Source organism: Giraffa tippelskirchi, chromosome 5 (genome assembly GCF_054371585.1).
Source record: "Giraffa tippelskirchi isolate mGirTip1 chromosome 5, T2T-mGirTip1v1.2.pri, whole genome shotgun sequence".
NCBI lineage: Eukaryota > Metazoa > Chordata > Mammalia > Artiodactyla > Giraffidae > Giraffa > Giraffa tippelskirchi.
The window spans coordinates 273,992-290,262 of NC_137279.1; the positions used below are offsets into that span (position 1 = coordinate 273,992).

At 61.9% G+C, this 16,271-nt stretch overlaps 1 protein-coding gene and 2 long non-coding RNA genes across 3 annotated transcripts; 1 reads left to right on the top strand and 2 right to left on the bottom strand.

Moving 5' to 3' along the window:
• Positions 1-2,120: 2,120 nt before the first annotated feature.
• On the bottom strand, positions 2,121-9,609 carry LOC145505391 (uncharacterized). Its single transcript, XR_014052980.1, has 5 exons — positions 8,134-9,609; positions 6,952-7,070; positions 6,096-6,296; positions 5,210-5,396; positions 2,121-3,586 (listed from the first exon to the last, which is right to left on the bottom strand). It is a non-coding gene; the product is annotated as an uncharacterized LOC145505391 (long non-coding RNA).
• LOC145505390 (uncharacterized) lies at positions 2,372-6,591 on the top strand. The gene is made up of 2 exons (XR_014052979.1): positions 2,372-2,583; positions 5,921-6,591. It is a non-coding gene; the product is annotated as an uncharacterized LOC145505390 (long non-coding RNA).
• Positions 9,610-9,930: 321 nt separating the features above from the next.
• PHLDA3 (pleckstrin homology like domain family A member 3) lies at positions 9,931-12,978 on the bottom strand. The gene is made up of 2 exons (XM_081487252.1): positions 12,415-12,978; positions 9,931-11,159 (listed from the first exon to the last, which is right to left on the bottom strand). The coding sequence occupies exon 1, from the start codon at positions 12,823-12,825 to the stop codon at positions 12,454-12,456; it is 372 nt and encodes a 123-aa protein (XP_081343378.1). The 5' UTR covers positions 12,826-12,978; the 3' UTR covers positions 9,931-11,159; positions 12,415-12,453.
• Positions 12,979-16,271: the final 3,293 nt, after the last annotated feature.

Below are 16,271 nucleotides of genomic sequence, written 5' to 3' on the forward strand. Positions count from 1 at the left end.
ATCTGCGAGCCAGGATCAGGCATCTCCAGCCTCCGGAGGAGACATCTGAGGAGAGCGCGGGCTTCCAGGCTCCGAGGGCCTCGCAGGGGACCAGACGGACCGAGTGCTGGCTAGATGCCCCAGGCCCCGGGCAGTCTGGCTGTGACGCCCTGTGTGCACTTTGGGGGGCATGGGTCCCACCTCCAGGCACTTGGCCCCTCGGGAGGCTGAGGGGTCAGGAGACAGGCCTGCGGACTTGGGCACCATGAACCAGTAACAGCCGCCAGAGCTGCCGGCAACTGCACACAGCTGACCTTCAGGGCCTCCGGAAGCTGTGGGACAAGTGTCGCTGACTCATCATCCAAGGCTCTATTTCATCGTCAGAAAGTGTGACCTGGCAAACCCAGAACCGTGGCACACAGGACACAGGGCTGGGGTCCCGAGGGCACCAGCCTGTCAGTACCTGACCTTCTTTATGCGTATCCTGTTTACAGACATCTTATCTGATACGTGCCGTTGGCTCATTGACGTTGAACTCGGGGCCAACAGCCTGAGAACTCACACCCGAACGAAGCTCATCTAACACGTATTTTCTCCATAAATCATATCCCAGCTTCCTCACACTCAGGACAGCCCTGCAGCACCAACTTCGGGGCCATCTTAAACTCTGGAGTCACTCACAAAAGCACAAATATGCAAGAAGCATGGCACTAAACGCTTGTTTATAGTATAAGATGGAAACCAGAAGGCAGCTGTCACCTCGATGAAGCTCTGCTGGAAGCGAGGCCTGCAGGGGTTTTGTAGTTCTCACTCAACCGGCACAAAAGCCCCATGAGTGCTGATAGGGGGTGATATATACATTTTAGCAAGTGGGCCGCTTTGCAAATACAGATAATGAGGAATGACTGTTATTAAGCCCATTTTATGGGTCAAGAAACTGAGGCTCATCAGGGCAAACAGCTGGCACCTGACCAGCAAGGGGCAGAACCCGGATTTGGAGCTGGCCAGAAGGGATGCTGAATCACCCAAAGCCACACAGCCACTGGGAGCTGAGCCCTGGCCCTGGACTGGGGACGGCACCCCCTCTTCACGAAGCGCCTGATCGCCTGCACGGTGGGCTCTCCCATCCCCTGGTTTGCTCCGCCTGCACCTGAGCACACGACGGGGAGAAGTAACTGGGTCAGAAGAGGCCCTAAGGCCGCTGCCACCCACCCAGCCCTGGCACCTCCATGGTGCCTGCAGACCGGGACAGCAGGGGGCACCTCCCTCCCTGAAGCTGGTCACCCCCGCCTGAGAGGTCCAGGAAAGGGAGGGACAATGGTGCGATTGATGCAGGCGCCCTGAAAGACAGATTGTTCCGATAAAGAGCGTTCCGGGCACTGGCCAAGTGCTCGGCGTGTGTGGAATGTCAAGAAAAAGCTGAGTAAACGCGGCCATCTGGCTGGGGCCCTGGGCCCCTCCTCGAGGTGCTGCAGGCTCAGCTGGGCCCCAGGGCGGACCCTGGCGGGGTGGGGGTGGCAGGAAAGCAGGCAGAGGTGAGCGTGGATGGGAGGGGAGTGCTCTGGGACCCCGGCCCCTCCCTCTGGCAGCCTCTGGACACACTCACACACCCCAGGTCCTGTCCCCACGCCAGCACTGCTGTGAACCCCAGGGTAGCCTCTCTGAGCTCTGCCTTCTCATCTGCAGAGTGCCCTCTGCGCCCAAGGCCATGGTGAGGGCCAAGGGGGAGGGCTGGACACTCAGCATCTCCCCCCATTCAGGTCAAAGGAGGCCCCCTTGAGCCCACCAGGAGCCCGCCTCCCGCCCCCAGCTCCCTGCCCTGACCCACCCTGCTTCCGAGATCTCCAGGTGGCCCGCCAAGCGCTGGCCCCAAGCGTGAGCGGCCAGCCTGCTCCACCTGAGAGCTGAACTCCTGACCACCCCAGGGCCCGGGGGGAAGGAGCTGGCGAGGGCGCACAAGAGCTGCTCATCCGCCGGCGGTCTGGTCCCCAGAGGAGCCTCTCTGGGACTCCTGTCTTCCTCTCGGGGCACTGGGGGGCAGGTCAGGGCCCCGGGGCCAGGCCTCACACCCCAGACCAGCCGACAAGGCTGGGGCCAGCGCCCAGCATATGTGTCCACCCCACAAGGGCCCAGGCGGTTAATGCAGGATTCCCGCTTTATTACTGAATTACTTCCAGTTCTTCCCACACGCCCAGCAGAGCCCCGCCCTCATCAGCCTTCAATAACACGCAATGACAGCCCCCCACCACCCCAAGTCTCCCAGGCAGGGGCATAAATGCCCAAACCCTTGCTCGGGCCCACCTCACAGTGACTGTCGCGGTCCCTCCTGTGGGACCCGCCCGCCCAGCCCCGCCCCGGCCAGTTCCCGGCCCCCAGACCTGGGTGCAAACCCCACAGCAGGTCAGCGCCGTGTGATTTCGAGCGAGTGACCAGCGTCTCCGAGTCTCGTTTCTCTCTCCCGGCAGTGGGGAGACCAAACGAGGCGGCTGGATGGGAGCCGTGACGCGGTGCACCTGCGCACAGCCAGGGAGCCGTCACTCTGGTCCCCGCGCGGTGGGCGGCCTCCCCTCCCAGTCCAGCTCCTCGGAGACTACGACCCCCGAGGTGAGTGATGTCCTAACGGCCTTCGGACCGTTGTAACTTTCCCTGGGCATCCAGCATTTGGAGAGGGGGGTAGGGGTGACTAGACAGCTGGAAGCCTATGGCCTCACCCAGCCGTTCATCCAGGGTTTAGTATCTGCCAAAGATAAACAGGCCCACTCCCCCAGACACCCACCGTCTGCTCAGGAGGAGCCGAGTAAACAGATTTCAGCAGCCCCACCCGGGGGCTGGGCCGGGTGCTCTCTCCCGGCGCTGGCAGAGTCCAGCTCTGAACAAAGGCCTCTTGGGTGCTGGTAATGACTGAAGCGGAGATCCACGAGCCCGGGGGTCCTGCTGGTGTCTTCCCCAGCCACGCCCGGCCCCGTCCTGGCTGGGGGCAGGGTGGGCTGTTTTAAGTCCCCCAGTAAACGACACTGGGGTCGTTTGCCCGCATCATACATGTGGGCTCAGGCCCAGGCCAGGGAGTGTCAGTCTGGACAGGGTTGTGTCTGCAGGATGGGCCTGCGACCCAGCAGTCCCTGCGGAGGGGTGGGCTCCTGGGGGTGACAGCCTCTCCCTCTGCGAGGCTGCCACGCCCGTGCTGCGGGGAGATGCTGTTCTCGGGGACAAGGAGAGCCCCGCTCTGCAGCTGGGCGCCCGCCATGCAGCCTGGGCCTCCCATGGGGCGCCAGGGAAGGGGGCCCCTCAGGGAGATGCCGAGGTGGGCACGTGGCAGGCTGGCCTGTCTGCCTCACGTGGGGATGGCCGCAGCTGCAAGGCCAGGCCTCCCCGGAGCACCAGGCACAGCTGTCACCTCAGCCCCTGAGGGCCGGAGGCCTAGACGTGCCCGGCTGGGCCTCCACCCCAGGGCGTCGCAGGACAGCGGTCAGGATGTCAGCCAGGAAGGGGTCTCGTCCGAAGGTCTGACCACAAGGGACCTGCTTCCAAACACATGTGATTGTTGCTGGGACCCAGCTTGTTGGCCACCCTCGGTCCTGCGACATGGATCTGTCCAACACAGCGTTTCCTTCAAAAGGAGGCAGGAAGGCGGACGTCACTGGCAGTCCAGTGGTTAAGAGTCCAGGCTCCCAATGCAGGGGGCATAGGTTTGATTCCTGGTCAGGGAACTAGGATCCCGCAGGCCACATGACATGAGCAAAAAGCAAAAACATTTAAAAATAAAGAAATAATAAAACTTAAAAAGGAGCTAGGATGAGCAGAGGTAGTGAGCGACATGGACACTCAGGCCTTCAGGAGCCCTCATTGTGTGTGGGCAAGACATCCATCCAGTCTCCAGGCCAGTCATTCTCGAGGGGCAGGGTCCACACGAGCCCCTCAGAGGCAGAGACCAGCGGGGCTGTGTGGGGTCTGCCCACCAACGGCCCTCCCAAACTGGGTCCTGGAGGAGCAGGGGGCTCAGGGAGAGCACGAGGGTCGGCAGGAAGCCAGAGACAAGGGGTGTCCACAAGTGTGTCTGTGTGCTTGTCTATGTGTGTCTGTGTGTGTGTGTGTCTGCGTGTGTGTGTCTGTGTGTGCGCGTCTGTGTCTGTGTCTGTGTGTGCATCTGTGTGTCTGTGTCTCTGTGTATATCTGCGTGTGTATGTGTGTCTGTGTGTGTGTGTGTGCACATCTGTGTGTGTGTCTCTGTGTGTGTATCTGCATGTGTGTATGTGTGTCTGTGTTGTGTGTGTGCGTCTGTGTGTGCATCTGTGTGTCTGTGTGTGTCTCTGTGTGTGTGTGTCTGTGTGTGCGTCTGTGTGCGTGTGTCTGTGTGTGTGTCCATCTGTGTGTGTGCATCTGTGTCTGTGTGTGTCTGTGTGTGCGTCTGTGTGCGTCTGTGTCTGTGTGTGCATCTGTGTGTCTGTGTGTATCTGCTTGTATGTGTGTCTGTGTCTGTGTGTGTCTGTGTGTCTATGTGTGTGTCTGTGTGTGTGTCTGTGTGTGTCTGTGACTGTGTCTGTGTCTATATGTGTCTGTGTGTGCGTCTGTGTCTGTGTGTGTGTCCATCTGTGTGTGTGCATCTGTGTCTGTGTGCGTCTGTGTCTGTGTGTGCATCTATGTGTCTGTGTGTATCTGCTTGTATGTGTGTCTGTGTGTCTGTGTGTCTATGTGTGTCTGTGTATGTGTGTCTGTGTGTGTGTCTGTGACTGTGTCTGTGTCTATATGTCTGTGTCTGTGTGTGCATCTGTGTCTGTGTGTGTCTGTGTGTGTATCTGTGTGCGTCTGTGTCTGTCTGTGCATCTATGTGTCTGTGTGTATCTGCTTGTATGTGTGTCTGTGTGTGTGTCTGTGTATGTGTGTGTGTCTGTGACTGTGTCTGTGTCTATATGTGTCTGTGTGTGCGTCTGTGTCTGTGTGTGCATCTATGTGTCTGTGTGTATCTGCTTGTATGTGGGTCTGTGTGTGTGTCTGTGTGTCTGTGTGTCTATGTGTGTCTGTGTGTGTGTCTGTGACTGTGTCTGTGTCTATATGTGTCTGTGTCTGTGTGTGTCTGTGTGTGTGTGTCCATCCGTGTGTGTGCATCGTGTCTGTGTATGTGTGTCTGTGTATGTGTGACACCATCCAGCAGACACCCCTCGCTCTCCGCCAAGCGCCAGGCCCCAGCCCTCACGGCCAGCACCAGCTCTGGCCTCCTGCCCCCGCGTCTCACCTCCAGCACAGGGTTTACCACCTGTCCCATCAACAGTCCAGCATCACGGCTGCTGTGGTAACACAGTGAGATCACAGCTGAAGCTCAGGGTAGAAACGGGGTGAGGACCCAGATCAGAGCTTGTGGGGCGGGCTTCCAGATCCTTGCTGGGAGGGGGCTTGCTGGAGGCTGGCCACTGTGGCTGGACCTGGGGGGGCAGATGAGCGTTTCATTCGTGGTTTGGAAGTGGGGTCAGCACGGAGTCTGATGTCTCCCTTCGTGTAAACAGCAGGAACCCCTTCACGGGCCCCCCTCCCACCTTCTCTGCGCTGGTGGGAACAATCCCTGGGAACTCAGCGAGGGGTGTGATCCGCCCGCCCTTCCTTGGCAGGGGGTGGGTATGAGTGTGTGTGTGTGTGCATGTGTGTACATGCATGTGAGTGCCTGTGTGCATACGTGTGTGTGCATGTGAGTGTGTGTGCATGTGCTTGTGCATGTGTGAACATGCATGTGTGCCTGTGAGTGCATGTGTGTGCATGTGCGTGTGCATGTGAGTGCCTGTGTGTGCACATGTGAGTGCATGTGTGTGCATGTGAGTGTCTGTGTGTGCATGTGTGTGTGTGTGCATGTGAGTGCGTGTGTGCTCGCAGGGCTCTGGGCTGGTGGATAATGACCACGGGGCTGTGCCCACAGACGGCGGCCTGTGCACCCCGCGTGCTGTCCTCTTTACAGGCGCTCTCTCCACCCGGCTCACGGCAATCCAGGAGGCAGACCATGTCAGCAAGCAGGCACGGCTGGGATTCGCACTCGGGGCTGTGATCAGGGCTCAGGGTTCAGCTGCCACCCGTACACCTGCTCGTGTGACTCCAGACCCAGCCCACAGCGATGCTCCACCCCAGCCCCTCACCTGAGTCCCCTCCTGGCCCCCCGGCTCCCACCAGTGGTCTCTCCCTCTTCCGCGGCTACCAGCCTCCTCAGGCAGCACAACTCCCTCATGAGGGCCCAGCCACGGCACGTCACGGATGCTCCTGAAGAACGGATGCTCCTCAAGAACACGGTGCGATGCCTCCAACACGTGGAATCCAGAAAATATAACAAACTAGCAAACCTAACAGAAAAGGAGCAGACTCGCCGATACAAGGAATAAATGACTGGTTACCAGTGAGGAAGACGGGGTTGACACAGGGGTAGGAGATGAAGAGGACTGAACTATTACATGTAAAATAAACAAGCTACAAGGGTATGCGCACAGCAAGGGGTAGAGCTGATATTTCACAGTAACTGTAAACGGAGGATAGCTTTGGAAAACTGTCACTATATTTTACACCTGAAACGTAATTTTTAAAAAGAGAATGCACTTCAAAAGTGTACTTCATGCACTTCAATTAAAAAAAAAAAGAAAATTTAAATTAAAACAGAGTATTCTCAGAGTGGTCTCAGTATTCTCTGAGAAAGTATTCTCAGAGACACAGAGCGATTCAAACAGGCAAATGTTCATTGCATCCTTACACAGACAGAGATAAAACTGTGGGGTGTGGGGGTGTCCAACTAATGAGGGGCTGGATGTCAAACAAACAACTGCAGACGATAACCGCGCGCAGGCATTAAAGGGCCCAGCGTCACAGTCCCCTAACACAGCAGGCGTAGGCATTAGAGACGAAGACACAGACACACGCAGCATGACCCCACGCGGGAAAAGTAACTACACATTAGAAACCATGTGAGAACTACCATCACAGACGTTTACAGAGGAGCAAACGCACAGGCAAATACCGCAAAATGCTAACAAAGGTTCTCTCTGAAAGATGTGAACACCAAGGTGATGTTTGTTTCCTTCTTTATAATTTTCTATCCTTTCACATTTGCCTCAACGAATGGATGTCTGTAATAAAATAAAGGATTATATGTAAGAACAGCAGCTTTGCAACAGGCCTGGAGGAAGGAGAGGGGAGCACGGCCAGGGCCCCCGAGTCGGCACCGCCTCTGTGCTCCCTGCGGCAGCCCGCGCGCTGCACCACCGCATCTTCAGCCCTGGCACCTCTGCCCCGGCCACGAGTCCCGTGTCCCCTGACCTCTGGGAGGCAGAACCGGGGGGCGGGCTCGGCACTGATGAAGCAGAGGCAGAGCTGACTGGGGAGCCTGGGGACACCCCCCTCCTCCCTGCGGCCAGGGGTCTGTCTGTCCTCAGGATGCAGGACGGTCCACTGGCCGGAGTTGGGGTGACAGTGCCCTGGACCCCTGCCCCGCAGCTCAGGACTCTGCGGGGGCCCTTCCCGGGGCCCCAGGCCCAGGGCGGGCCTGCCAGCTGAAATCAGCACAGGGGGGAGGCCAGGCTTCCTGACCTGGGGCAGTGTGGGAGGGGGTGACTGTCGGCCCGAGGGCCCGGGCCTGCGGCGGTCTGGGGACACGGAACTTTCAGTGTGGAAACCAGGGGAGTCCCCACTCACCCAGGCAGCATGTGGCCTTCCTGTGGGTCTCAGGACCAGGCTGCGCAGCACAGGGTCCATCAGCAGAGCCCAGACCTCACCCCCAGGATGGGCCCTGTGCCCAGGTCATGAGACAGAGCGTTTGGGCCAACACAGGACGGGCACTGCCCCCGCCCCGGGCCCCTCTGTTGCCCCAGGGGGTCCTGCCCAGGGCTGCCCCTGCGGGCTCACACAGACCCTCCCAAGCCAAGGGGCCCCTCGTGGTCCCTCCTGGAGTTGGACCCAGCGCTGTGTCAAGGCCTGGCTGCGGCCTCCGTCCGCAAGCGCCCTCCGGACAAGCCCCCCGATGCCCCTTCTCAGCTCGGCCTCCACTCTCACCCTCGCCACCCACCTGCAAGCCCCTCTCCCCGGCCACTTGCCCGCTGACCCTGCGAGACGTGCTCATCTGCTGTGGACTCAGGGCACACATCCAGGGGCCCACCCCCGGTTACCGCTGGGACGCCTAGCAGGTCACATAACCTGTTTCTGAATCCACAGCTTCAGTGTCTGGATGACTCCCTTGTGCTGACGTGGGCCCATGGAGTCAGCTCAGTCACCATCGAGATGACGAGTCCCAGGGCCTCGGAGGCAGTGGTGCACAGACGGCGGGAGTGGCCATCCCAGACAGAGACGGGAGGGCCGTGGCCGAGGAGCAGAGCGGTTCTGCAGCCTGGACGGAGCAGGGAGAGTCCCCAGGGTGGGGAGAAGAGGGGGTACAAGGGCCCCCGCCTGTCCTGTGCAGGGGTCCCTGCTGGGGGCGTGGGGATGGACACAGGAGACGCCTGACAGTGGAGGGCATGCCCCGCGGGAGCTGGGATGTCCTCAGGGCACCAGGGAAGGTTCCGGTTGGGAGGGTGAGCTGAGTCCCGGGCGGTACACTCCGGCGGCCGGGAGGGCCAGCCCCGACTCTTGCAGCGAGGCACACGGCGGGCCAGGGTCTGCCAGGGCCCCTGTGCCAGGCCTGGTGGGCCCACAGCCAAGGTGCCGCTGCAACCCCAGCCTCGGGAGAGGGCCTCCGGGTCAGGACGCAGTGCCCGCTCCCCCTGCTACAGACCCCTTCTTCCGGCCGCCACCCCCAGTCCCCGCCACAGGCTGGCTCTTGTTGGAGCCTCCACCCCACCTCGCTCCCCTGAACAGAGCCCCGCTGCCCCCGCCTGCCAGGACTCGCCCTGCCTCACTTTCCCACTGATGACTAAGGGGTTGGCAGGGATGAGGCCAGGGCAGCCGGGCGAGCAGAGTGGCAAGGGCCCCACCCAGGCCTCCTGTGGGCGAGGTTTTTCCACCCCGTGCCTGTCTGTAGGGTACGGCCGGGCCTCTCAGGGCCCCCGGGAGGCCCTGACCCCGCTCAGCAGTCCAGCTGAGCACTCTCGGGGGTGGGCATGGAGCCCAGGCTCCTCCCCTTGGCAGAGCATGAGGAGACCCCTGATCCCAGGGAGAGGAGGGCCTTCTTCCGAAGCAGACGCCCCAGGAAGATCTGAGCACCACCCCCTCCGGGGTTCCTAGTGCTTCTCCCCTTCCAGACACCCACCAGCTGCTCCAGCATTCCCCGGGCCGGGCGCCTGCAGCAGCACACCGTTCAGAGGGGCCGGGACCTTCTAGCAAAGGGAGCAGCCCAACTGGGTTTGGACAGGAACCAAAGCATCCTTGGAGCCGACAGGGTGAGGTGTTCCCCAAAAGCAGGGAGGGCCAGGAGCTGCAGCCCCCCACCCCCCACCGGCCGTGCCCACTACCCTGCACAGCCAGCCTCCCGGGATGACACCCCCACTCCGGCTCTGCTGCCCCTCCAGGGCAGTGGACAACTGCTCACCCCCTGGACTCGGCTCAGAACAGGTGTTCCGTCTCCACTCCCCCAGGGCCTGCCTGCAAGAGGCTCGTGTTTGCCAGACAAGCGGGTCCCACACCCTGCTCACAAACCCACATCTGCTCAGACCCACATCTGCTCACAAACATACTCCCATTTCTGAGTGTCTGGACACCTCCCTCGGTTTGCTGGAAAGAGCAAGGATCTATCTTAGAAGCTGCTGCTTTACAGCAGGATGAAGTCAAGCCTTTCACATAGCTTGAGTCCAAGACGTAGTGGTGACACCAAGCTCTCTCGCGCTCCACCCACACATAAACAGAGCCGTCAGCCTCCACACCTCCACACCTTTCAAAGCTCACGGCAGACATGGCCGACTGATCACAGTGCGCAAGCCAGCCGGGGCAGGGGTGCTTATTTGCCATCGTGGGCTGGATGAACAGCCTAATGAAAGCACAAATGAGGCATCTGTAAAAATGCCTTTGTACCTTGTAAGTTCTTATTCAACTTAAGATGAGGTTCACATATCAGAGAAACGAGAAGCTGCAGAGGGCTCTGGGAGACGGGGACAAAGGGCAGGGGTCGTGACCGGATGGGAGGAGGAGCCTGCAGGGAGCAAGAGGGTTGGAAGCCGCTTCCAGACTCCTGCTGTGGACACTCAGTCTCCCTGCCCCATTGGACTCTGAAGCCGCCACACGGCAACAGGGCAGGCCGGACGTGGGTCAGCCAATGGGCCGTTTCTGTGTCACTCAGGGCAGCACTGTCTACCTCCGTTTCTCTGCTGCTGAAACAATTCTTTTTAAACCATCGTGCGGAGAAGGCTTGTGATGTCAGCAGACCAGACCCAAGCATGTGAGTGACGAAGGGATGAGCCCCACTGGGGAGACATGGCTGCCTCCCAGGAGGACAGCAGAGGCCACAGCGGCCCGTGCAGGCCCTGTGGTCCCTCCTCCAGCACCTCTGAGGCCATGCTCTCTGGGCTGCAGGGTCTGCCTCCCCAGGCTGGAGACTTCAGGATGGGGTTTAGCTTGGGAAAGGGAAGGCGACGGGAGGGATGTTCCCAGTATCAGGTCTTTGTGGGAAAGACTCTCACTCAGAGAACAGTGTGGTCACTGCCCTCTGCAGGGCATCAGATTCTGGGACAGGCGTGAAATGGTAATGGCTGAGCCTCTACCCACCCCACCACCTCCAGGCCTGGTACGGCCGTGCGGGGAAGATGGGCAGGAGAGGGGAAGAAGTGTGCAAAGAGAGGCCTGGGGGGTGGGAGTCCCGGACTCAAGCAGCAGACGACCCCAAGTGTGGGCCTCGGGCCCATCAGCTACCCCACCGAGGTGAATCCAGAGCTGAGCTTGGGGGGTTCGTCTCGTGGGCCCCAGGCAGGTCCCTCGGTGCTGGCTCAGAGCCCCTGGGGGGCTGCCCTCCTGCAGGCATGGCACCAAGCCCGAGGGAGACAATCTGCAGAGAAGACAGCAGAGCTGCAGCAGGCGGGGGCTTTGCCAGACCTCAGAGGCTGGGCCCAGGGTGGGCACGTCCTGAGAGCCTGAGTGCCCGGGGCCGAGTCCTCATCCTCAGTCCCCCATGGCCGTCCCCCTCCTCGCTGGCTCCAGCTGCCCCGTGACTCCAATGCCTCCTCCACGGGGGTGTCCGCAGCCGCAGCCTCGCCACCCGGAGCACAGTCACGCCCCAAGAGCCAAAGGGGGCCTGGAAGCTGGAGAGAAAGCACAGCCGTCAGGGCGGAAGCAGGCGGAGTGGGGAGCGTATCCACAGGAGCTGTTGTCCAGGGTCCCTGGACCTGCTCCCGCATTTCAGAACAACACCCTGCACCCCCTGCAGGGAGCTGCTCCTTCCGGGTCCAAGGCCAGGGGCACTGAAGAGAAACCGCTCAAAGGCCAGGGGTCTGCCTGTCACCGGCCGCTCAGGGCCCCACTGCAGTGAGAGGCCGTCAGTGGGGGGCCGGGCTCCACCTGCGGTGGCGGCGAGAAGCCGTGGGACAGGGGAACGGGGGCAGGGGGGCCCGGAGCATTGGGGCGGGTGGTGAGGAGAACGTCGGTTTCCTCGGAGGACAAACTAGACCCTTCCTCAGCCTGCTTCCGGTTCCCACGGGAGGGTCCAGGTCAGGGAGCCGGGGCTTCCGGTTCTGCCTCTGCTCAGCTTTCCTGACCACGGGCCCAGCCCCTGCCCCTGCCCTACAGCCCAAGGACGATCAAGGCATCACAAACAACAAATCGTGGCCGGATCCACCCACCACCAGGGCCCCAACCCCTCCTCCAGCCCCCTTCTCCGCCCAGCCCACTCGCTGGACACCAGGGGCAGTTGGACGGGCCCACCTGCCTCAGCAGGAGTGGTCTGTCTGCAAACCTCCTGGTTTCCCAAACAGCTCAGCCCTAGGACCCCCAGACCCACCCCTGAGGACAGGTAGTGGAGGTCCCAGGTCCAGCACAGCCTCCGTCAAGGTCCCACGTGGGGATCCTGGCTTCTTGGTTCCCACCCCAACCCTGAGCACCCTGCTGCTGAGGGAGTCTTCCTGCCACAGTTCCACGCTCAAACTCCAGGGCGAGGGTCATCCCAGAAGAAAGTGGGGGCAAGCCCATCCCCCTCTGCCCCACCCCCCCACCCGGCTCCCTCAGCCCAAGAGCCCCGCCCTGGCAGGGGTGGAGGCCCAGCGGCCTGTCCGCCAGCCTCCTCCGGGAGTCAGGGCAGAACCAGCCTCCGGAGGCCCGCCTCCCTCCTCTCGGACACGGAGGTCACAGTCGGGCCCACCCCCCACCGCTGGCGCCCGGGGGAGGCCGGCTCTCGGCTCCAGGCAGGACTTCTGTGCTCTCCCTCTAGCTTCTCCCTTCCCGCTGGCCCTCGAACGGCCCAGCCTGGAGGAAGCACGCAGGTTGGGGGCCCCCATTTCCTCCGGAGGGGAAAGAGGCGACAGGAGGGCCGGAGAGAAGCCGGGGTCAGACCCGGGGGCTCACCTGACACGACCTCGGGCAGGCCAGGCGCGCCCCCGCGCTCTAGGACACCAGCGCCCCAGCCCCGAGGCTCTGCCGGGCGCGCACGGTCTGGATGGCCTGCTGGTTCTTGAACTTGACCAGGCCGAGGGTGATCTGCGCGTTCCAGCCCGGGTCCTCCGGCGGGCAGCGGAAGTCGATCTCGCCGCCGCCCTCGGTCACCAGCGTGAAGTAGGTGTGGCGGCCGGTGCTCTCCACGCACTCCACGGCCTTGATGCGGGCGAAGCTGAGCTCCTTGGGCCGCCCGCCCGCGCCCTTGGCCTCGAAGAGCTGCAGCCCGCGCTCGGTGAGCACGCAGCGCTTGCGCTTCCACTGCTGCAGCAGCCCGCCGCTGCGCTTCTCCAGCACGCCCTCCCGGAGCACGGCCGCCGTCATGGGCGCGCGCGGGGCCGCGGCCACGCCGCGCTGCGCCCCGCCGGCTCTCCCCGCCGCCCGGCCGGCGCGCTTGGTGTCGGGCCCCGCCTCGGCCCCGGGCCCCAGAGCCTCTGAGCCCGGCAGCCCGCTCGCCCGCTCCTTCCTGGGCCGTCTGCGCGCCGGGCGGCAGCTCGCGGGATGTGCCCTCACATGTCCGGCGCCCGCCCCCTGCCTCCTGCGCCGCCGCGCATTCCAGCGCGCCCGGCCCGCCCTCCGCTCCCCTGCGCGCCCGGTCCGCCCGGGGGAGGGGCGCGGTCACCCTGCGGGTTCTGGGCGTGGGGGGCGGGTACCGAGGGGGCTGCTGTGCTACCGCTCGGGCCTTCGGGCCTTTAGTCCGCCGCTCCCGGGGACCTCCGGGCCTTGGACTCGGGGGTGGGAAGGCGAAGGGGGAGGGGTTGTCGTCTAGACTAGAGGCCTAGCTGCTTGGGAGGGGCCTGTTCCGTGGTCGCCCACCGGCACGGCTGGGTCTCGCCGGGGGTGGGGGTTGCCAGACAGCTGCTGGAGCTTCCCAGGCCACAGGAACCCTGCCCCAGCCTCTGACCCCCTTCCTCGCTTGGCCAGTTGCCCCTTGGCATTGCAATCGGAAAAATGAGGACGGTCCTGGGGTTTGGGCTGGGTGCGGGGGATCAGGCTAAGCTGGGTTCCTCCCCCTTGGGCAGATTTCCCCGTGTGGGGGCCCCAGACAGGCTGCCCACAGATGCCTCTGTTTGGACGGCCCAGCCTCCCGCGCCGCCTCCATCCCGGTGCGCTTTAGGAGGTGGGAACCTGAGGCCCCTCAGCCTCCCCTCCCGCGGGGAGGAGGAAGGACCGAGTCTGCACTGGGACCTGTGTCGGCCCCTGACAGGGCCGTGCTCAGCCCACTTAGACGCGGGCCTGGTGGAGCCAGCCCCAGGCCTGGCCAAGAGGCCTGCTGCCTCTCCCCCAGGCTCAGTCCACCGCCCCCCACCCCCACCCCCTGCTCGGCCGCCTGGAGCGCCCCCTGTGGACGCCACCTTTGGGGTTGCTGCTGCTGTTCGTCGCTCAGCGGTGTCCAGCTCTGCGACCCCAACTCCTCCCCTTGGCTGTATCCTGCCCACTTGCATTATCTTTCAATTTCCTCATCGGTCAGGTGGGAGACTTAATTGGCTCTGATCTCAGGGAACTCTAATGAGCAAGATAACATCTGTGAGGAGCACAGGAAGGAGGCTCAAGAAGTATTCCAGGGAACCCCCCCCCCACGGCTCAGTGGTTAGGACTCCAGAGTTTCACTGCTGAGGGGCCTCTGTCAGGGAATTAAGATTCTGCAAGCTGCATGGCGCTGCCCAAAAAATTTAATTGAAAAAAAAAGTCATTCCACTGCTTCCCCCACTTTTACTGACTTCAGAGGAAGATGGAACCCTGAGACTAGACTAGGCTCTCCCAGGTTATCACACTACCCCATGTTGGCCCATTCCTTCAGGACTTCCTGTCTCTTAAGGGCCTGTTCATACATTTGTTAATAGTAGATTATTATGGGATAGTGATATGTAGCAATGATGGTGTGCCCACACCCTGTGTTTGCACCCTCCTGCCCAGTGACGGGGAGCCTAACGGGGACAGAGGATGTCCAGCGGAGGGGGGCACCCCCCCCACAGCATCCAGGTCAGGGGCTGTCAGTTCCCACCCACAGCTCTGCAGCCCACATGCGCAGGAGACATGCATGCACACACCCACACGTGCACGTGGGCCAGCTAGCCCCCAGCCCTCCCGCACAGGGGTGCTTGGGCCGTGAGGGACGAGAGGCCATCAAGACTGGAAACGTCTGAGGCGGCAGAGGGGGGAGCTCAAATGAGGGCCACGGCGGCCTTAGGGACCCCAGGTCTCGGACTGTCTGCCAGCCACACCCTCCCGGGGCTCCTCCGCAGGTCTCGCCCGGGTTCCTGCATAGGCATCTCCTGGGGGCCCCGGCCGAGACCTGCATAATCTAGAATCCTCCTGAGAAGTCGGCTCCAGACCAGCTGTGCTCCTGGCTGGTTTCTCGCGGTTCCCTCCCTCTCTAGGCCTGGGACACACTGCTGCTCTCTCCAGGCCCAGATGATGTCACAAACTTGTGGCCTTTAAACGTTTGCAGAGCACCTTCGCGTGTTTTTGAGTCTCTTGACAGATGCGATCAGAGAGTCAGAGCAACCTAGATGAAGTCACACAGCTTCTGAATGACAGAGCTGGGCGAGACTGAGGTAGCTGAGAGGACCCCCCCCCCGCCCGCCCCGTGCCGGCATCTGAGACACAGCTTTCCTTTTAGGTGGGAACCAGCCACCCGCACTCTCCTCTCCTGCTGACAGGGTGGAGGGGCGCCAGGCTTTTGGACACAGAAGAATGGGCCGAAAAAAGACAGGAGCCCTGGGGTAAAGGGAGGGGCCACGGGAGGGAACTCAGCAGGGCGTTCCCTGTGGAGGAAAGGTCAGGTCATTAGCAACTAAGCATCAGTTCCCAGCCCCACAGCTCCCGGGGTCCTGCGTAGATCCTCAGAACCTGGGAGTCCTGTCCTCCAGGTCTTTCAGGGATGAGGAGAGACTGCTCATTCTAAACTTTTCCCCAGAGCTGATCTCTGCTGGTGGCCCTGTCTGGGAGAGGTTCGGACCCCAGCTGGACTACTTGAGCCTCCGACGGCTCCAGAGGGGCAGAGGGCTAGTGCTGACCCCCGCTGCCTGCCAGAGCATCTGGACCCCACCCCCAGGAACACCATCCCAGGAAACATGGCCCTGGGCACAGTGCCATCGCTCAGCTGCTGGGGCTTTGCTGGGTCCTGGACACACTCCCTCAGTTCTTCTGGGCCTGACTCGACGCGGGACTGCTGCACAGAACGTCCCCGAGTGCCGGCCCAGCGCTGGCTCCCCCTGCCCCCTACCCTCCGCAGGCACCCGCTCCCCAAGGGAAGCTGGTCTGCTCCCTTTGTCCATCCATCTGCAGCAGCTGCAATGGGCTGGACTGCAAAACGGTCCCAGGGACCAGTGCCCTGGACATGCTGTGAGCTGCAGGGCACCCGGTCCGCTCCAGGGGACTGCCCGGAATGGGATGGAAAGGAAGATGGGACGAGGTGGGCTGGAGGCAAGAACGGGGCCAGAGAGGAACCGGGAGTAAAATCTCTGCTGTTTTCTACAGTATTTATTTATTAATCTTATGGTAAATTCACTTCAGTGCTCACTGACTGTGAGGCTCAGTCCATAGAACAAGCACTGAAGATTAATTTCTTTACAAAGAGAATGTATATTAACGCGTACAAACAAACCGAGGGAGCAGAAGTCGCCCCTTTGCTCAGAACCCTCCAGAGCCTGAGGCCTGTGACGCAGCCCTCGGGGGCTGCCCCTTTCTTCCTGACCGGAACCCCACCCCTCTCAGTTCAGCCAGCCTCCTCACCAGCCCTCCCCCGGGAACTGCTGCCCGCCAAC